This window comes from Carassius carassius, chromosome 41, assembly GCF_963082965.1.
Source record: "Carassius carassius chromosome 41, fCarCar2.1, whole genome shotgun sequence".
In the NCBI taxonomy this organism is placed as follows: domain Eukaryota; kingdom Metazoa; phylum Chordata; class Actinopteri; order Cypriniformes; family Cyprinidae; genus Carassius; species Carassius carassius.
Window position 1 is genome coordinate 3,047,676 of NC_081795.1, and position 22,758 is coordinate 3,070,433.

General features: G+C 36.5%; 1 protein-coding gene across 5 annotated transcripts in view; it reads right to left on the reverse strand.

Moving 5' to 3' along the window:
* Window positions 1-22,758, reverse strand: part of LOC132123450 (protocadherin Fat 3-like) — a 128,968-nt gene that overhangs the window by 7,663 nt on the left and 98,547 nt on the right. For all 5 annotated transcript variants that reach the window (XM_059534063.1, XM_059534065.1, XM_059534062.1 and 2 more), the window contains 15 exons: window positions 19,048-19,244; window positions 17,404-17,557; window positions 17,093-17,326; window positions 16,558-16,947; window positions 15,198-15,412; window positions 14,974-15,111; window positions 12,540-12,683; window positions 12,260-12,457; window positions 11,940-12,164; window positions 10,368-10,944; window positions 8,734-8,868; window positions 8,479-8,636; window positions 7,255-7,705; window positions 6,343-6,496; window positions 3,008-3,681 (listed from right to left, as the gene is read on the reverse strand). In XM_059534063.1, the coding sequence (XP_059390046.1) occupies window positions 3,008-3,681; window positions 6,343-6,496; window positions 7,255-7,705; window positions 8,479-8,636; window positions 8,734-8,868; window positions 10,368-10,944; window positions 11,940-12,164; window positions 12,260-12,457; window positions 12,540-12,683; window positions 14,974-15,111; window positions 15,198-15,412; window positions 16,558-16,947; window positions 17,093-17,326; window positions 17,404-17,557; window positions 19,048-19,244 (4,044 nt within the window). The remainder of the gene's footprint in view (window positions 1-3,007; window positions 3,682-6,342; window positions 6,497-7,254; window positions 7,706-8,478; window positions 8,637-8,733; window positions 8,869-10,367; window positions 10,945-11,939; window positions 12,165-12,259; window positions 12,458-12,539; window positions 12,684-14,973; window positions 15,112-15,197; window positions 15,413-16,557; window positions 16,948-17,092; window positions 17,327-17,403; window positions 17,558-19,047; window positions 19,245-22,758) is intronic.

Genomic DNA, 22,758 nt, shown 5'->3' on the forward strand with positions numbered 1-22,758 from the left:
AAACTAAACAGGGTGCACAGAGATATGCAAATACATATGCAGGAAAGGCAAGCAGAACAGCCTATCATAATGTTCGGTCCGAACATTTTGATTGGACAAACATTTTATTGCCCTACACCTTTTACAAATGATATAAATGCATATAACTATATTTAGACCACTTAACTTAATGATTGCTATCAGGATGGGAAGAGACATTTTCTACCAGAATAACACAGTTTTTTTAACCAAATCACCAACCCTGCCTTTAATAGTGCCTTTAGCGGAGATAAAAGTTGGGTTCTTTCTTAATAAAGTTCTGTTCCAGAGACAGGAGAGATTCTGAGATTCACAGATTCACTGTCAATTAACTGTAGAGTAACGAGCCTTATCTCAGATTCAGAGAAATATTTCGAATTACATCTGCTGTCATCTTGGATAAGAAAAACATGAAAACAAATGAAAAACAACACACACACACACACACACACACACACACACACACGCACACAAAGCAACAGAGAACACAAATAAAATAAAGAATGTTTTAAACAAAAATGCAAAAAAAAAAAATCAAACAAAACATGTTGGAATGAAAAATGGAAGCCTGTTTCTGCCATGTGAAATTATAATTGTGACATATCTATTTTTTTTTTTCTTTTAGAATTTCAAATTCTCAGAATTGCAAGATACAAACTCAGAATTCTGACTTTTTAAAAAATGTTTTTACAAAGTTTACATCTTGCAATTCTGAGTTTAGATCTCGCAATTCAAGGTTTATTTCTACTTTTACTTTCTACTGATCTGTATAAAAAAATGCAGAAAACTTTTTTTTTATTCCCGTGGCAGACACAGGGTTCAATATGAATCCTAAAATAATAAAATAATAATAAAAAAACACCTTAATCAAACAGAATAAAATACACACACACGCACACAAATCTGTTCAGATTTTCCCACAATCGCAGTGCTGTGGATTCTGTAGACTAGATTTAAACAGGGTAAAACAGATTAATCAGATCTAAAAATACTACTCTTATTGGTAGCAGATAGCAAAATAAAGTTCTAAAACATTAAATAAATGGATAAGCAAGGGGTGTGTAGAACTTTAATGACAGGCCTGTTGATTCTTTAGGGGCCTGTTTATAGAATTATAGATCTATTTCCAGGTCATTTTCAGATAAAGTGACTTCAGTTTACAAAAAGCAAGATTTCAATGCAGCAAAATCTGAAAAGCTTTAATTGCATAAAACAGTTTCTACCTGCAGAATCGGTTCTGTAACCCTTATATGTTAAATGTATTTTGATTTGATTTACAGAAAACACAATAAAAATGAACTTAGCTAGTGGGAAGCTGCAGATGGAAACAGTCTCAACAAATATAAGCTTTTCCCCCAGATCCTGTGCGCTTCTGCCTAAACTGTCACAGCAGGAAACAGAGCTGAGTTTCAGAAGATAAAAGTGCCACTGCATACACTGATAACGTGAAATCTGGCAGCAGGTCGTGTTTCTGAGCTGAAAACAGTCATAGGTCGCTTTACCATTGATACATCGGCATACCGTTTGAATGCTATGAAGTTGCTTGTGTTGGCGTAAGGTTCATTAAGAGTCTGAATATCAAAATGTGCATGCCAAAACACCTCAGGGGGGTTACTGAGATACAAGCAAGTGTGTGTGTGTGTGTGTGTGTGTGAAACGGCAGTGATCTCAGCCAATCTCTGAGCTGCATGAGGTTAAATGAAGTTAAATGCGACATTTAAATAAAACATGTTAAGGGAAAGATGGATTTCACAGTTGGCGGGCATGAACTGATCAAAGCCGTCTGATAAATTGATACTGGCAAACACAAACATGCATAAACATATTTGTGCAAACACACCAGAGTATGTGAGCGATGCAAAGAGGACTTGCATGATTTTGCCTGGAGCGAGAAACAGTTTCTTCTTTTTCATTTTTTAATCAGAGGGTCAGCATGTTCTGGCTGAGATCGCTCCCAAAACACTCCATCACAACCACTATACACTTCAACATCTGCATCTGATGTCAGCAATAATTCACACACTATTCGAAATAGACTTTTAACAGTGGGAATAAAAGAAGATAGAATTTGGGAAATATTAATTGGGAAATATAATGATGGATGAATGAGCAATTTGGAATAATAATTATAGTAATATATATTATATTATTATATTATTAATTATATATTCTTAATTTGGGGTACTTTTTTTGTATTTTTTATGGATAAATGCAAAAAAGCATTTTCCAGCTATTATATTAAACTAACTTTATATATGAAAATAAAATTATATTTATCATTTTTTTTCTAATGGAAACAAGTTTGGGAAGCATATTACTGGAAAAATTAAATATACAAAATGTTACGTGAATATTAATAATAAACAACTGAGCAATTTTAAATGACAACAATAGCGACAACAACAATAATAATAAATTATTTTTATCTTCATTTTTTTTTAATGGATAAAAAATCCCTGCAAAATTAAGAGTTTGTTTATATGTGCAATATTACTATTTTATTTATCATTTCTGCTATTTATATTACAATCATATATGGCATTAATATTACATTGGTAAATATGTAAAAAAAATATTCAAATAACAATAGAATTTGGGAAATAGTACTAGAGAGAAAATGATCAAATATACCAAATTATTGATTTGATGTTGATTATTTGATGCGAATGATGTTGACTTTATTAGTTTTTTTCAAATTATACACATGCACAATTACTAGTGTTCATCTACTATTAATAATACTACATTCATATAGTATATTCAAATTATATTTATAAGTGTGTGGAGCAGTAACTGGGTGTAAAATCTGCTATGGAGTGAAACCGGAGTGAGATTTCTTTAAGCTGTGCTCTAGCTGCAAACAGAAATCCTGGAGTGGAGTCGGAGCGGAGCGATTAAAGAACACGGAGTAATTACTGTCACAGCAATCCGCTCAAATATCTCAAAACTCACACAAACACAACACAGATATTACAGATAAATGTCTCACCCTCCTCTTCCCAGAGACTCTTCCGTAGGGAATCACAGTCAGACCGGCATGGAGAAACAGGCGGCAGATTTGGCGCCACGCTGCACACGACCACGCCCCTCCGGTTGGTCCCGCCCAGAATCCGCGGCGACTCAGATGGATGGAAAGTGCTCATTTCCGTCAGCTCCATGACTCGGCCGTCACCTGGCCGTCTTTCCAGGGTTCCCCGAGTGTCTCCGGGAAAACACGGCGTGTACGCCATCGGCCTGACGGGGACCTGAGGAGGACCCGAAAGACTTCCTTCCATGTACAAGCTGATTGGCTCTCCAATGGCGCAGCGTAGCGGTGGATAGTGCCCACCGTTGGCTTTGTGCAGCAGGGCAGCCGTAGCCGGATCCTGAACCATGGAAAGGTTATTACGGGAATAGCTCTTCTGGAATACCTTCTTCCGGAAGGCGATGAAAAGGAGGATGAGGGTGAGGATGAGGAAGAGCACGACGGCAATGCCGATAAGCTCCTCCTTCCCAACGTAGGCGTGGCCAGCCTGCATATCCGGAACAAGCACAGGACGAACAGAACAAGTGCTTCCCACGAAACCCGGCGTGCAGTTACAGTAGAACGAGCCGAAAGTGTTGACGCACATGCCGCCGTTCTCACACAGCTCACGTTCACACTCGTTCACGTCCTCTTCACAGCTGCAGAGGAGAAAGAAACACTTGCTGGTTACTGTGACCCGCTGGGGTTTTACTGCATCAGTTTACTGGGATTCAGCAGGAATGCATCAGTCTGACACAAAAACCTGACATTGTGTCTGAGCGCAGGCATGATGGGATATGTTTACAGCCTAAAGTAATCCATCTGTCTATAGTGAAAGTGTAAATGCTGGGCAACACCACACAATAACAGCCAATCAGAATATATTTTCATTATAAATCTGGAGAAGGATTTTGGAGCTGTGAGAATTCACGGAAACCAAGCGAACCGTCACAGCTGGTTAGAAGGACAAAGATTTTTTCTTTGGAAGCTAATGTTTCAAAGAGTCATTAAAGACAAAGTAAAATCAATTGTGATTTTGTTTACTCCCATAATAAATATTGCTGGGCTTTTTCATAAAACTTTAATCAAAATGAAACTTTCACTGCTTTATAAACAAGTTTAGAGGCAACTAATGCTACACAGATGAGAAAAAAATATATTAATACAATAAAATTAAAATAACTGGTTATATTGTTTTATATTTATTATTCGATTAAATTTTGTATACACACACACACATACATATATTTATATATACATATACATATATTAGTATAATTGATATACTACAATTGCTTTTAACATTTTATTTTATTTTTATATTTTAACTTTAAACATATTTTTGTCATGTTTTAGTAATTTTGTTTTGTGCACGTCATTTGTATTGTTTTTTATTTGTCTATATAGTTTTTATTTATTTTTATTATTAGGTTTTGTTTTTATTTATTTAGTTTGTGTGTGTGTGTGAGACGCTACAGGTGCATGAAAGGCCCTGTAAATATAAATAAAATAAAAAAGTGTTCTGCTGTCTGTGTGTATCTGCTTCAGCACTGCTAAAAGACCGAATAAAAGTGTCTGTAGTCTGTAATGAACTACATTAGCATAAGCCAAGAGAGACTGCAGCAGTATAATCTCCTCCATACAGAGAGAGGCTTGATAAAAGACCACCGCTGCTCAGATGAAGACAGATTGATGCCTCCATCTGGTGGCCACAGATAGAGCTACAGTTCCCTTCAGTGAGGACAACTGAGGAATACATTACACCGGACTGTATACAATTATACAAGGAGGACATGCATGTATGAATATGTATGCAAACATGGCAAGCAAGTCAGTGTTAAGCCTGTGCCAGTTTTTCACGGTGTGCTGCCAACACTAACAGACTCGTGCACATGTGTTAGAATGGAACAGATGCTGGTTATTAAATTCTGTAAGCAGCTCTTGACTTTGGAAAGTTGATGTTCATCTATCTATCAAACACACATAGCGTCATTGTGTACAACTACACACAAAAGAAAATCAAACAATTATTGGATGCTTGTTTACTCTCTCTCTCTCTCTCTCTCTCTCTCTCTCTCTCTCTCTCTCTCTCTCTCTATATATATATATATATATATATATATATATATATATATATATTTGTGTGTGTGTGTGTAGAGAGAGAGAGAGAGAATATTGACCTGTTAATATATAAAATATTGAAATAATACAACAATATATTATATTTTCTTATTATATAATAAGATATAACATATAATAATAATAATTATTATTATTTCTATAGTTACATTGAATAATGTTATATTAATATACGCTAAAATTATGAACATTATTATACATTTAAATATACATATACCTCTGGTATCATTATTTTGCAACTAACATTACAATTTTACAATCAATTATTTAAAAAAATGGCTGTTTAAAAACATTACCTATCTATATATCTGTTTATCTATCTATATAGAGAGCGAGAGAGATAGAGTATAGACTTGGTAATATATGATAATTATATAACAAAAGTTATTATTAACAACAAGTTCAAAATAAATAATTTAAAATTGATCTATGCTACAAGTATTAAAGTTAATTACATTTGAATATATATATACCTCTGCTATCATTATTTTGCTAATATTACATTTTTACAAAATTTATATTTATATTTAAAAAATATTAAATATTACATTCATTCAAAATAAAAATATATTTATAAATACAGGCGCATATTCTCTCTATAATATTTTATATGAATATAACACAAATATATATATTGAAATATATATATATTTTTTTTACATATGTGAGCACAAAACCAGTCTTGAGTCGCTGGGGTATATTTTTAGCAATACCCCATAAAAAACATTATATGGGTCAAAAGTATTGATTTTTCTTTTATGCCAGAAATCATTAGGATATTAAATGATGATCATGTTCCATGAAGATATTTTGTAAATTTCCTACCAAAAATATATAAAAATGTGATAAAAAAAGAACGTCATTGCTTAGAACTTCATTTGGAAAATTTCAAAGGTGATTTTCTCATTTTGTTTTTTTGGCACCCTCAGATTCCAGATTTTCAAATAGTTGTATCTCAACCAAATATTGTCCGATCCTAATAAACCATACATCAATGGAAATATGATTTATTCAGCTTTTAGATGATGTATTTCAAGAAATTGACCCATATGACTGGTTTTGAAGTCCAGGGACACATCTAGTATAGAAATATATAAATTCTTTAAAACATCATGTGGGATGTTTTGGGATCAAAAACTGAATAGCTAAGACCAAAGTAGCTGAAATGCCATTGAACTGACGTTGCGCCGGTGTATCCTCTCTTGCAGCTGCAGATGAATGCGTTTCCGATGGGTTTACACACACCGCCGTTCTGACACGGGCTCGGCGTACAGACGCTGATCTCGGTCTCACAGCGTCCTCCGGTGTACAGAGCGCTGCAACTGCACGAATAACCTGAGAGACACGCAAGAGAGACGGTTAGTTCATGAAATCATGCAGACACACACACACACACACAACCACACACACGCACGCTGGTGGGAAGTCGTGTGGAAAATGTCAGTAAGTAAACAAAGCACTGGCTTTATCAGGCCTCCCCACAAAAACAAACATATACGTCTGCCAGACACTCCTCCCAAACGACCTTTACAGAGAAAACTCCCACAACGCACCGCTCCATTCATCAGAGCCACTGAACGAGTGAAAGAGAGAGAGAGATGACTACAGTCAGGCAGAAGAGATCAGAAGGAAAACAAGATGAGATTTCCAAAAGACCAGCCAAGAAGAGAAGAACCAGAAAGTTGACATGAAGAGAGAGAAGTGAAAAGATGAAAACATGGCATGAAGAAAGAGAAGGGGAAAGACGAAAGCAAGAAGAAATGCGAGAGAAAACACAAGGGCCGGACAGAAGATGAGATGAGATGAGATGTACTCGAGAGCATGTGGAAAGCAGGCGCTGATTTAATCATCATAATTGCTCATTCGGTCTCCATCAGACGCAGTAGATGTGAATAAGAGCTGCAGTCGGCAGACAGAAGCGAGCTGATTTAACTCACGCCAAAACTGAGCAAAGCTTATTAACCAGAGTAATTACATCACAAGCAGATTAGTGGAGAGTAAATGAAGCAACCAGCAGGATTAATAACATTAAGTCGAATCAGGGCACAATCTTAAAAACAGACATTTCTGGAGAGTTAAGCACACACACACACCTCCAGACGGCAGGCTGACGCAGGTGGCGCTGTTGAGGCAGGGCTGGGCGGCACACGCGTCCGGATAGAGAACACATCCCAGCTTGAGATCCGTCAGACCCACCACCTCTGCGTACGGGCTGCGCTTGTTCTGCAGCGGGAGCTCGTTGTCGTTCAGAACCACGGAGTCCAAACAGCCCTGAAAGCCATTGGTGACCCCTGGACCCTTCCTTTCCGGAGGCGACACCTGCGCTCCGAAATAAATGGCCAAATCTGCTCCCAGAGGTCGGTGTTTGGTCGTGGCCAGACGGCGCTCCACGTACATGTCGTCTAGAGAAAGACTGCTGTAGTTTCCTCGCAGCTCCAGGACCACGTGATGCCAGCTCCCGTCGTTGACCGGACGGCCGGAGATCCCGATGCTCCTGGGACTGCTCCCACAATCCAGCTGGAACCACAGCTTTCCCTCTTCAACCTGTCAGTCAAATGAGACGCGGTGTGTTAAATGTGATGCATTAAAAACATCAGACTGTGAAAGAATGGCATGTGAAAACGTGATAAGTGTAGCACGATTCCCAAAAGCTTTTTTTTCAATAATGTAAAACAAATATACCACACTGCTCAAAAGTTTGTGGTAGATAGGATTATTATTATTATTATTTAAATATTATTTTTTAGAAATTATTACTTTTATTAAGGATGCATTAAATTTATCAAAAAGTGAGAGTTAAAAATTTATATTTCAAATAAATGCTGTTCTTTTGAAGTTTCTATTCATCAAAGAATACTGGATTTTTTTTTAATGTTTTCAACATTGATAATAATATCGATAAATGTCTCTTGAGCATCAAATCAGCATATTAGAATGATTTCTGAAGGATCATGTGACACTGAAGACTGGAGAAATGATGCCGAAAATACAAGTTTGCATCACAATAAATAAATTACATTTAGGAAAATATTCAAACAGAAAACATTTAAAACAAATAATAATGTTTCATATTATTTAAGTTTTTTACTGTATTTTAGATCAAGTATATACAGCCCCGGTGAGCGGAAATTATTATAATTTTTTACAACTTTTTTAAAACATCTTGAAACTTTTGACTGGTAGTGTTCACAGCTGTTAACCTCTCAAAATGTTTTGTTTTCATAACTCTTTTCACTTGCTTTCTATGTTAAAAAGTCATTAGAACAGAGTCTGCTATGGACATGTAAAGCTGTGTTAGTGTGTTTTACGGTGTGTACCTTCAGCACACTACAGGGATCTGCACGCGTGTACATAATGATTCCTTTGCTCTGCAGCGTTCTGATGCGGAGCGCTAACTTCATCTCTCCGCTCCTCTCTCCATCCGTCACTCTGTACTTGATGTAACTGTTCCCAGAGAAGCTCAGAGAAGAGTGTCCTGAACAACACACACACACACACACACACACAACATCAGTCACTGGAACGGAAACGGCTCTTATCGTAAAGAGCTTTCACACGGGGTTACACGATACCTGCACACTCTCCCAGTTTGCCCTGCGGACACTGGCACACGTACGGCCCCCTGCTGCTGTCCGTCCCCACACACTGCATGTCACCGGGACATCTCATATCCACACACACCTCCGACGCAGCAGAACAACTCCCGTCTGAGAGGAAGAGAGGGACAGACAAATTACTACTGCAACACAAACAGGCTCTTTTTATAGTGCTGTACATTTTTCCTCATTTAAATGACAACTATGTTTCTATTCCTGCTGTTTTTGAGCCCAAGGACGCAACCAATGTTCAAGAGAGTTATTTTGTAATTGCACGATTATTATTAAGGGCTTTTCACACTGCGCTTAACTCCATATTTAAAAGATGTTATCCCAGAGTGAAGATCACTGTTAACATTTGACACCTGTCATTTTGCTAGAGGTCAAAACCACTTTTGTATACAGTGAGAATCAACAGAGTGCTACAACGTTATGGTGAGATGTTAATAAACTGCCTTGTGAATCCCTCATAAAATATTGATTAAAATGTTTTTTATTTTATTCATTTTATTTTTTAATGCAAACCAGAGTGTACATGGCAAGGTTAATAGTATTTGTCCAACCAACAGGCCACAATGACTATTTTTTTTGTCCAAACCATGTGTTTGCACATTGACATGCAGATATCATGGTTTATTAAACTTTCATTTAAAATTATACAAAATGTAGGACCTTAAAAAAAAAAACTAAAAAAAAAAAAAAACTCAAATTGCACATGTGCAAAAATAAATAAATAAAAATAAATAAATAAATAAATATACATATATATATATATAAATGGCCTTAGAATCATAAATTATGCCAAAAAGTCTATTTATATGAATTTAATTTAATTCTTGCAAAAAACACAATGACAAAAGGATTATTTTCAAGTAACAATTATAAAAAAGCTTTATCGGTTACATTGCTAGGTTATGCATATCAATGCAAACAAAATGTACATTAATCAACAGTATGACAAAGGGAAAAACTAATTTGTGCATTTGCACCTGAGAATATTTTGAATAAACACATACATTTATGGTAATTTTATTTGTGTATTTAGTCACAACTCAAGCACAATTATTATTAAATGATTATCAATATTATAACCCTCATAAATATCTAAACCTGAACAGAAAACTTCCAAGAATGCCACAGGATGACTTAAAATTACTGAAATAAATAAATAATTATTAATAAATAAAAATAATCTAACTTCAATATAAATTAAAATTAAATTCTGTTTCCCCCACTTAACAACATACTTGTTGAAACTTCAAGAATAACAAAATGAACTGTGGTTAATTAAATATCAATACTTAGAGTTTCTATAAACAATTCTATTAAAATAAATAAATTCTATTACTAAAATTCTATTAATTTAATCTATAAATAAATAAAAATTGGTCATAAATTCTATTCAGTTTGTTTGGTCATATTTACAGCAGAAATATCATAGTAGCCTATATGCATGGATATTGTGTTCCAATTTGGAGTCATTTTGAATAAGAGCATGTGCTAAACTGTGTTGGAAAACTGGGGCTTTTGAATCAAAAAGGTTGAGAACCACTAGTTTAAAATGATCCTGGGCCAACAGTTTGTTCACACACACACACACTCTCACTCACCGCTGCACACACATCGTGTGTTCCTGTGGAACTTGGGCGACACGAAGCTGGTTTTGGTGGAGCTGTATGTGAGCAGACTGTGTGAGTCCAGCGTGATGGTTTGTTCACACTGAGCTTCCCTGCAGTCCAGACCTGAGCAGTTCTTATCCAGAACCGCTGAGACTCTCAGAACCTGGTCCAGCTGTCTGCGTGCCGAGCTCAGCTTCTGCGTCACCAGCGCTGCCTTGTAGAACCCACCGCCGTCCACCGTCTCCACCGCCACCAGCAGATCCAGCTGTCCTGTGGACTCCACCGGCTGCACACTGAGCACGTGCAGATCGTCGGGCCGCGGCGTCGCCATCACGCTGGAGAGGACACGTCTGACCGAGGGGAGGTGACGGGACACGAAGTCGTGAGGGGAGACGCGGTCGAAACGGATCGTCACGGCATCATGGAGCATCTCAGCCGAGGCCTGCTCCACGTGCACGCTCACGGGCACGTTCACAGTGAAGCGGCCGTCTGTTACTGTAGCGCTGAGGGTGTAGCGGCCCGTGTCCAACCCACTCAGAGCGATGATCCGACCGTCTCGAGGACTCACCTGACAGAGAAAAAGACGGACACGTCAAAAACACACACAGTAAGACATCTATTAAGATTCACAATATTTACATTCACCCTATGAAAACAAAATTAGAGTTTTGTTGTTTTTGACCATGTTTGAGGAATAAAAAAAACAAATATATTTATATATTTATATTATACATTTATAATATTTCTAAATTAGTATACATTTATTATAAACATTTTTATTTAAGAAATGTATCAGCTGAACATGTAATTGCATGTTCTTGAAAAAAGAAGATTTTTTTATTTTATTTATTATAGTACTACATTTATTTGTTTATGTTATTGTTGAGTTTACTTAAGTTTTATTATTATTTGTTATTATTTTTTAAATTCAATCAATGAAAATTTTTACTGTTTTCTTAATCTGTATGTCAATCTTTGAAAAGATTATCAATTTTTTTTTATTAATATTAACTGCAAATTAATTTAACTGTAAATTAATTAAAATTTAAGTAAAATTAATTACACTAAGTCTGAACTTTTGATGTATGCAAATTAATTAACAAATTAAAAGTTGTCATTGTAAAAACATCTACAAAAAGTTTGTTGAAAAGCTTGAAATAAGAGAAATAATTTAATGAATTACAATTATATTTATGATTTAAAAATGCATAAACTTCAAAGGAGCTTATGACAGTTTTGATTTGAATTTTTTTTTGGTTTTGCATAATGCCCATAAATCCAACTTTGACTGAAAATATTATTACATTTTAGACAAAAAACTAATTTTTAATTATATTTATTTGAATCTCAACCTGTCTCAAAGTAAATAATTACTTAAATAATAAACATGAACTGAATGATAATAATAAATGAATGATAAAAATAATTGAAGGATAATTGCTGTAGGGCTAAAAAATTGACTCAATCTAAGACATGAGAAGGACTGAAGAAAAAACTGTCAAAATATGAATGTGATGCGTGCACAAAAAAAACTGTAAACCATTGGATCACACACTCGTATACCTTGAACAGGCTGCTCTGCTGGTGTGTGTGTCCGTAGGTGAGAATATCAAAGGCGTCCTGGTCTGTGGCGTGGATCTGACCGATCACACCTCCTGGAAACTCATCCTCCATGGTCACGATGTGCACGTGTAAAGGTGACGCCACTGGCTTGTGCACGCTCTCCTCTATCACACGCACCAACACGCTCGCCATCGACGACAGGGGCGGCCTTCCCGAATCACTGGCCTATGGGGTGAAATAGCGGACAGTGACTGGCTGAATCAAGCTGAGCACAAGAGACTTTCAAACATACCTTTTTTTTGCCCAGAATTTCTCTTTACCTGTACGTGAATGACATACTCTGTGCCTTCTGACCTACGAAACACCTGATTGGATGTCAACAGCCCATCTCGATCCAGTTTAAACCACGCCCCCTCATTTCCTGATAGAATTCGGAAATGAAAAGGCGGGCCGTTGTGGCTGGCGTCCTTATCGATGACGGACAGCTGTAGGACGCTTGTTCCCAAAGGCTTGTTCTCCTGTTGATGAGTGAAGCTCACATGACACTGCTGGAATGACTTGAACATGATTGGCTGATGGACCTGTCACTCTTAATCTCACCTGTATAACTGCAGTGTGATTGGCTGGAGTGAAGGTGGGCGGGTTGTCGTTGACGTCAGTGATGTCGATGTTGACCTGAACGGTTGAAGACATCGCAGGCGTCCCGCTGTCAAGAGCTCTGACGGACAACGAGTAACCAACCATCTACAGATACAGAGAGAGAGGTTTAAAACATATAGAATAAGAGATGACAAGAAAGTAGAAAGTTAAGAGAGATGAACACATATCTATACACTCTCTTTCATTCTGACTGTGTCATAAATAGTTCATGACAGGCTGACAGATGATCTGAAACTCCACACACACACACACACACACACACACACACACACACACACACACACACACACACACACACACACACACACACACACACACACACACACACACACACACACACACACACAATCTAGGGAAGGGAAGTCGGGGCCTAATGGTTAGAGAGTCGGACTCCCAATCGAAAGGTTGTGAGTTCGAGTCCCGGGCCGGCAGGAATTGTGGGTGGGGGGAGTGCATGTACAGTTCTCTCTCCACCCTCAATACCACAACTTAGGTGCCCTTGAGCAAGGCATCGAACCCCCAACTGCTCCCCGGGCGCCGCAGCATAAATGGCTCCGGGTGTGTGCTCACAGTGTGTGTTCACTGCTCTGTGTGTGTGCGCATTTCGGATGGGTTAAATGCAGAGCACAAATTCTGAGTATGGGTCACCATACTTGGCTGAATGTCACTTCACTTCTTTCACTTCACAATCTAGGTTTGTAACTTGCTGTCTGTTTCTCTGCTTTATGCTATTTCTCATCTGCTTTTCTTCTTTCTTCACTGAAAGCACTGTATTTTAGACATTTGTGGCCAGTTCTAGTTATTTTATTTTAAACTCTACTTATAATGTTAAGCACAATTCAGAAGGGATTCATCTAAAAGAATCATTATTTTTTGCAGCTTAGTTACAATTAATGGACTTATAGAGGATTTAGTTAAAAGAGTATGTCTGCATCATTCATCACAGTCTTATTTCAAAAGAGCCTGGAAATAATCAGACGCCTTTTAACCATCTATAATTGTAAAGACTCAGGAGGCTAAAGACAACAATGACTTCATTAAGCTAATGACTAGAGAGTATAAAGGAGAGTCTGCGTGTAATCTAAGAATGCTTTGGCGCCATCTAGTGGTTGTAGAAATCTATACCATTGTGTACCACTAAAGCCAACTCAAGACAGGCGTTTTATTTATTTATTTAATTTAAATAAAATGTTTAAAATAAACAGGGTGTAAAAAAATACTTTGGTTTCGGTAATTTAGTTTTTTTAAAGAAATAAATACTTTTATTCAGCAAGGATACATTAAATTGAACAAATGTAACAGTAAAGACATCTATATTGTTACAATGTCCAATAAATCCTGTTTTAACCTCCTATTTGTCATTCAGCTTTTTCAGAGGATTAAATCAACTTCGGAAAAATGTATATTAGATATTTTATATTTTTTTATATTCATATTAACAATTTCTAAAAATGAACTCACTTAATCAGTGATCAAAAGCATATGCTTTACTAGAGCTAACTCCAAAATCATCATCCCTAATCTTTTTTTTTTTAATATCAGGTTTCACAGGTGTAATGCGTTAATCTTAATCTCATACACATTGTCTAATATTAATGTGCAGTATTTTGCACATCGTTACAAAAAGATAACTGTTTAAAATAACTGTTTTCTATTTTAATACATTTTTAAATGTAATTCGAAGCTGAATTTTCAGCATCATACAGTCTTCAATACCACATCATAATAATAATAATTCTAGTACGCTGATTTGCTGTTCAAGAAACATTACTTATTATTAGCGATGTTGAAAAAAAATTGGTCCCGTTCATATTTTTGTAGAAACTATGATACACAACCATTCAAAATATATTAAAAAGATAAGAAATGTACACTTTTACTGAGCAACAACACATTCAATTGATCAAAAGTGACAAAAGACTTTATAATATAAAAAAAATAATAATCTATTTGAAATAAATTTCTATTCATCAAAGAATCCAGGAAAAAAGTATCCGTTTGGCCAAAAAATAAGATTAAATTAAAATAAATAAAAAATATTAAGCAGCAAAAGCTGTTTTCAATATTGATAACGGTAAGACCTGTTATTAATAATTGAACACCAATAATACCTGATAATATTTGAGAAGCAAATCAGCATATTAGCATGATCTGAAATATCATGTGACACTGAAGACATGGAGAATCTTTCATATTAAATGAAACACTATATGACATCGTGTCTGTTATTAAAGGCTTTCCAGTGTGGATGTCTGCCGTGAAGGATTTGATTTCTTCTTTTCTTCGGCTGTTCCCTGATCAGTGTCAATTAAAATAACCCCTTTGTGGGGCGTTTGTCCTATTTAAAGCCTTTATTTCTCTGTGACATCCTCACCGTTTCTCGATCCAGCTGCTTGTTTACTTTGATCTGGCCCGTGATTGGCTCGATGAAGAACTGGTTCTCTCGGTCACCACTGATGATTGAGTACAGGATGTCACTGTTCGCTTGGCTGTCAATGTCTTCCGCGGTCACCTATACAACCACGACAAATCACCAAATTATAACGTGGCTCGCAAAGACACATAAAGAGGACTGATGTGAAATTCATGACCGGATACCTTGACCACGGTGTCTCCAATGTTAGTGTCCTCACTGATGGACACTCTGTAGGCGTCGCGGCTGAACACCGGGGCGTTGTCATTGACGTCTGTCAGGTTGATGTTCACCATGGTAACAGCACTAAGGGGCGGAGTCCCGCCATCAGTTGCCTCCACTGTAAGGAAATAATCCTTGCAGGACTCGAAGTCTAGCGGTCGAGATACAGAGATGGCACCTGTACGCCGCACAAGGGTAAACATGGTACAACTCAGAGTCCATATTATATACATAAAACTAACTTATAACAATGGTTTTTATATTCTACACTTATATCAAAGGCACCTTCAAACATTTAATTTGATCATATTTGGCCATCATATGAACTCCTGATCATTTTTGACCATTAAAGATGCATCCAAACATGTTTGGCCATTACAGGCACCAGTAATCAGATGACTTTTTTCTAGTTACTAGTAATGTAACACATTACCTTGAAATTTACAATGAAATACATGAGTGCTTTTTAAAATAAGTAACTCAAGTCACATCGTTTTCCCATTTATTCACTGACATCTCTCCTGTCCTCGGGATGAGAGAGGCACTTCCTTCAGCCTGAGGCTTATTCTTTTCACTTTTAGTGCGAAAGGGCCTTTACGGTTGCCAAAAAGTTCCATATAAAGTAATGCAATAAGTTACTTTTTTATGTAAAAAGCAATATTGTAATGCACTATTAAAAGTAACTTTCCCCAACACTGGCAGACAAATTAAAATATTTAATTAAATTTTCATTCATGAATATTTGATTTGATACATTTTGTCCATCATAGTTGCATTTAAAGATTTTTGGAACATTTCAGCATTATAGGAACATTCAGATGTTTAATTTGGTATTTAAGCAACTGAGTTCATTCTTTTAGGCCATAATACATGCTATCAAATATGTTTGGTCATTGTAGGCACTTTCAAATTCTCAGTACAATCATTTTTGGCCGTTTGTGAACATCTGATTTGAGCGTTTTTGGACATCAGATACATGCAAACATGTTCGGTCATCACAGGCACATTTAAACACTCAGTTTGATCATTTTTAGCCATTATTTACATGCATAAAAATATGATTTGATCGTTTTTTTTGGCCACAACTGAAGCAACATATTCAGTGGAACATATAAATATTCACTTAAATCATTTTTGCCCATTATAGGCGTGTAGGAGTATCTGATTGAATCATTTTGGGCCGTCATAGGTGCATTCAAACATTTTTGGTTTGAACTTTTTTGGGCATTATCGAAAACATACAACAAACTAAATTATATATTTATCATCTCATTTGAACATTTCTGTATAGTGTACATAGAAATCTGATGTAATGCATCTCACCTGTGTTGATGTTAATAGTGAAATGGCCCTGTTGGTTTCCGGATCGGATGTTATAGTAAATATCAGCGTTGGTGCCAATATCTTTACTGGCAGCGTAAACCTGTACCACTTCTGTACCCACTGCCACGTCTTCAGGAAGCGTGGCCAGATAGTCCCTCCTCTCAAACACAGGAGGGTTGTCATTAATGTCCAAAACTGTGATTGTTATGTTCGCAAGGGAAGAGAGGCGAACGGGAACGCCTTGATCTGATGCACGGACCGTTATATGATATGAGGACTGAACCTCACGGTCCAGCAAACGCTCCAGAACAACAATCCCAGATGATTTATCAATGGAGAAGAACCCGTCAGCCGAATCAACAAGGGAATAGACCACTTTACGATTAACACCTGCAAAATAAAACACATGCTGGATTTTACATGCAAAAGTAATTCAGTTTTAGCTGCATATAGATAGATAACTATCTTTTAATGTCTACTATTAACTAAAACAATGCTGTCAAAACTCGTATGGATCAATATGACACGCTCGTACCCAGATCAGGGTCTATGGCTTGTATTCGGGTCAGCAGGGCTTTAGTGGCGGTGTTCTCGTGGACACTTGCGGTGTAATGAGGCATGTTAAACATCGGCGGACTGTCATTCACGTCCAAGAGAACCACCAAAACCTCAGCCTCACACCACAAACCGCCGCTGTCCGCCGCACGGGCAACCAGAGAGTACTGCGCCACCTTTTCACGGTCCAGCGCCGCGGCGGTCTTCAGCTCGCCTACGGAACGAAAAAGAGACTTGTAAGTAAACAACAAGGCTATAAACAGGATGTTTCTTCAAAGCCGACTCACAAACCTGTGTGTGGGTGTATGATGAAGTCTTCTGCTCCAGAACCGGACAGCGAGAACTGGATCTGTGCGTTTGCACCCGCGTCAGCGTCTGTAGCTCTGACCCAGAGGATTTGCTTATTTATGGCGACATCTTCAGACACGGACACAGAGTACACGGCCTGCAGACACAAACACACTCATTACAGAGCTCACATCGGCTCCGGGCTTCAAATTCAGGTTGGCTTGTGCTGTAATGAGTCAAGAGCTTTTCTTTGCTCGTATTTTCAGTGCCAAAAATGGAGAGCGAAATGAAAAATGTTATTTAAACATCGAGGTCTGCGGGACTAATTCTCAATTAAGGAAGTATTTCACATTTGCACATTTGAACAGATGATTTGAACATTTCTGGCCATCGTAGGTACATTCAAACATGTAATTCAGTCATTATATGAATGTTATTTTTGGCCATCATAAATGCATGCAAAAAAAGTTGCCATTAAAAGGCACATTTAAATGTTCAATTCAATCATTTCTGGCCATCATATATACATTTGAACATTTTCCGACCTTATACAGAATATGTATGCAAGCAACCTATCACAAGTACATTCAAACGCTCAATGTGGTCATTTTTCACCATCACATGTGCATTCAACATTTTTTCTTCACTTAAACATGAATTAAATCATTTTTAGCCATCATTTGCACATCCGGACATCCGATCTGAAATTTTTTTGTCCATTAAAGGTGCATGCAAACATTTTTGGCCAATGTAGCCACATTAAATCATTAAATCCAATCATTTTAAACCATCATATGTACATCTGACATTGTTGGCCATCGCCTGAACATTTTTAATATTACATTAAATCATTCTGGGCCCTTAAAGGCAGGGAAGAACATCTCATTTGAACATTTTTGTCCATTATAGGTACATTTGAACTTTTGATTCGAATGTTTCTGGCAATCATAGATGCATCACAGGAACATTTCAACATTCAATTCAATAGTTTTTGTCCATTTCAAGCACATACCTGTATAAACATCTGATTTAATCATTTTGGGCCAGCATGGGTGCATTCAGACATTTTTTGGCAATCGTGGGCACATCTAAACATCTGATTTGAACATTTTTGGACATTCAAATGCTTTTGGCCATCGTAAACTTTCAATGCAATCTTTTTTTGGCCTTCATAGGCATGTCTGAATGTTTGGACCATAATAGCCGTTTTTCAAGCCTTGATTTGAATGCTTCTGGGCACATCTGAATCTTCGGTTTTGCAAATGCAAACATTTTTGACCATTTTAGTTCAAATGCAACTATATCCAAAAAGATTTGAACATCTCATTCATGTATGAACACTTCACTTTTAATAAACCCAAAAATTATACACTTTTAATGCTCAAAAATGCTATCTAGCCAGACAGCTCACTGAGTTTTGTGACTTATTCCAAATACCCCGTTGACCTGATTTTCAGTTTGAAATTATTTTAACAAGGTCATGTTTTATGCTCATAGATCATATCCCCTGCACTGCTTGGCTGCCATGAGTGGACTCGCCGGTTCCAAAAATATTCCTGGCTTTACCATGTAGATTTTTAAACAACTGCAAATACAGCAGGAGAACTAATGACTTCTGCATGTTTCCCAGGGTGAGTTTGAACTAACCGGTTCACAGACAGGGCTGTTGTCATTGGTGTCAATGACCATGACCTCTACGGCTGCCGTTGAAACGTGGAGTCCGTCTGTCGCCGTGACATTGATGACGTACCGTTCTTGTTCTTCGCGGTCTAACGGGCGTTTAACATACAGTTTCCACTCGCCTTGAACCAACCCGAGAGCGAAGACCCCACCTCTGTTACCACCTACACACACACACACACAAAGAGAAATTACACCGCACAGTTAATCTCTCAATAGTCCGTGACAATTTAAGTAGCAATAAAATCCACACACGCTCACATCCAGGATTATCTGCATGTCTTAATAACCTGCATTAGTCCTGTCTGTGATGGCACACTCATTAGTATGAATTATAATAATCAGGTCTTTATATTCACATTTCGATTATCACATTGCTATCAGTAAGGTCCTCATAATTAGTCAAACGGACGGCAGCCGTACCTGACTCATTACGACAGGTCATCTTTTAAACCTCAAGCGGACAGAGGTGAAAAGAGAGAAGAAATGAGAAGGAGAGGCCGAGCGAGAGTTAAATGGAAATGACTCTATAATCAAAGCAGCTGCGTTGACAAGCATCCAATTACTGTACACTCATAGTACAAACACACGCTGCCTTATTCATCTAATAAAGAGTGTAATTTATCTCAGCTGGGGGCTGATAACACAGAACAGCTTCTATTAGAGACACGTCAACAAAGACCTGGACGTCTTCCCACTCTGTTTCTCTCATCCCACGCTCTCCCTCATTGGGTTGAGGGAGTGTTCAGAATGACTTTCTCATACTGCATGCTTTTTCTGTGCTTTATAAGTGATAGTTTGAAATCTGAAACATTAGATTTTCTTGCACACTTTTTTTTTTTACTCATGCACAGTGGCTCAAGGTATTTGTCATGCACAAAGTATTTGGACACTTCAAAATAGACTCTACTTGTCTGAAATAAAATGTTCACACAGGTGTACTAGCACAGTAATCAAAGGTGTGGTTTATCACATGCAAAATCACGATATTTGATCATTTTCAGTGGCATAATGCAATATACAATACCGTAAAAAAATTGTGTCAGTATGTTTTTTTTTTTAAATGAATATTTTCATTCATCAAATATGCATTAAATTGATTAAAAGCGACAATAAACTCGTAATGTTACAAAATATTTCTATTTCAAATAAATGCTGTTCTTCTGAACTCTATTTATCCAAAAAATAAAAATTAAGCAACACAGTTTTTAACATTAATAATAATTTTTTTAAAAACATTTCTCTTTCAATAAGTTTCTTGAGCAGAAAATCTGAATATTGGGATGATTTCTGAAGGATCATGTGACACTGAAGACTGGAGGAATGATGCTGAAAAATCTGCTTTGATCACAGAAATAAATTATATTTTAAAACGTATTCAAATAGAAAACAATATTATTACATTGTAATAATATTTCACAATATTACTGTTTTTACTGTATTTTTAATCAAATAAATGCAGCGTCGGTGAACATAAGAGTCTTCTTTCAAAAACTGATTATCATTTTAAATGTAAAAAAAATATTCTGATGATACATCAAACTTTTGTTAATGTATGGATGCTTAAAAAATAAGAGAGAAAAAAACTACACAAAAGAAAATTACACACACAAAAAATTATATATGTATTCTATATATATAGAATAGAATGTAATGCACCGAATTGCACGACACATTAAAAAACAAAATTTTTTTAAATATTATAAACCTATAAAACTTACTGATGGACACATAAACTGGAAAATAAATGTTGTGTGAATTTTATTTTAAATTGTTAAAATAGGTACAGTACTTCATCTTGTCACACAAAGAGCTTATAGGTCTGAAAATCAACTATATACACAAATGCATAAAATATATCTCTCAAAGAGCATATTTCCCTCTTCTCGTCAAACAATTAAACTCAACAGACGTTATTCCAGCCATTTACAGTCAGTTCTGAAGATTAATGTTTCTGCAGTGACCTTTCACCTTTACGAGGCAGCAACATGAAGAGCTATTTAACGGCTGTTAAATCGTAGCTGTACTGAGATACACCATGTGCTCATCTAACTCATACTTTATGAACCTTTAAACGTATTTCAGCAAAGAACCTCTAAATAAAAGTTCAAGTTATCCAATAAACTACCACAGAGTAACTGTTTACTGTTTAATTGCTCTGTGCTCTGTTGAACACAGCAGTAAAATATCCTGAGAGGTGAATTTACCCACAATGCTCTCGCTTCCTAAAGCAGTAACTCAAATTTGTTAGTATTTGTCTCTTTCTTTCCCTCCGGTGTGTATGATGATACGGTGTGCAGGTCTTTGAGCCAGTTTGCGCCGCTGGGCTGTGACAAGTGCATTAGAGTCTGTTTGACCTTTGAGTTCATCTTGAAGAGGATTTAAATGTTATGAAAGTGTGGACTGTAGGGAAGGAGACTATTCTCAGTGTCACATGCCAACTAAACAAGGGCTTGTGTCACAAAGTTTACATGCCGTGGGCTATGATTTAATTAAAGGGATAAATCACTCATTTTTATGTATTTGTGACGTTTAATGACTTTCTCTCTGAAGGCTGCATTTTTTGATGCAGTTACAATCAATGAAATGTATATGTTTTTTTGTTTAAAATATATAAAAACATCATAAAAGTGGACCAAAAGTTACTTTATTTAAAATTATACTAAATTTAGATTTGTATTTACATATTTATAATTTTATATTTATGCTTATTCATTTTTATGTAGTTTTTCTTCGGCTTTAAAAGATATGAAATCATAAAAGTGGACAAACTGTATGCAAAATGTATATATTTAACACATACACACACACACACACACACACACACACAGACATACACTATAAAATTACATATAGATAACTTATTTAGATATTTTTTATTAATATTAGGATAGATAGATAATATTTAGAATTCTTTATTCTTTTTTTATATATATATAAATTTATATTTTAGAAATGTAAAATGTGTACTTTGAATGCAATTTAAGTAATTTTTATCTAAAGTGTCTGTTACACGAATGTATGCTAACAGTATGAAAGACAATATTCAGCAGAACACACACCAAAAATAAGCAACTGAACAAGTTCCAGAGTCACGATGTTTACTTTAGTTTCAATGCTGTGGGCTGTAATTTATTTAAGAGTCAGTGTGCTTGTGTGTGTGTGTGTGTGTGTGTGTGTGTGTGTTGTGCATGGTAAATCTTGTTAAAATACTGCTCCTGCTGGTGGCAGCAAAGTCTAAATCATGATCACAGCATAAAAGTTGAGCTTAATCGAAATTCTGCTCAGGCCGAGAAGTGCGTTTCTATGTGTGTGTGAGAAAAAGCATGAATTATAGAACAAGGCAGCCTCCTAATTCAATGTTATGAGTTTCTGAGCGCCTAATTTACAAGTGTGTGCTGCTTAGGAGCATGTGCAAGGTGTGTATGTGTGTGTTTGTGTGTATAATCTGTTTCTTGTCACCAAGCAAGGTGCCCAACACAGTCTGAATATGAAGGTACATTTAAAGCTGGCTGAGCTAGATGTTGATAAGGAGGAGGTTTATATATGCCATTTTCTTAACAACTGCTTTCGGAAATATCACTGTATTATGTTCCGTTCGTGAAGTGATGCGCTTCCACAATGCAAATCCCCACTGGTGTAATTTGCATGCAGTTGCATCACAGCTTTGTTAAAATC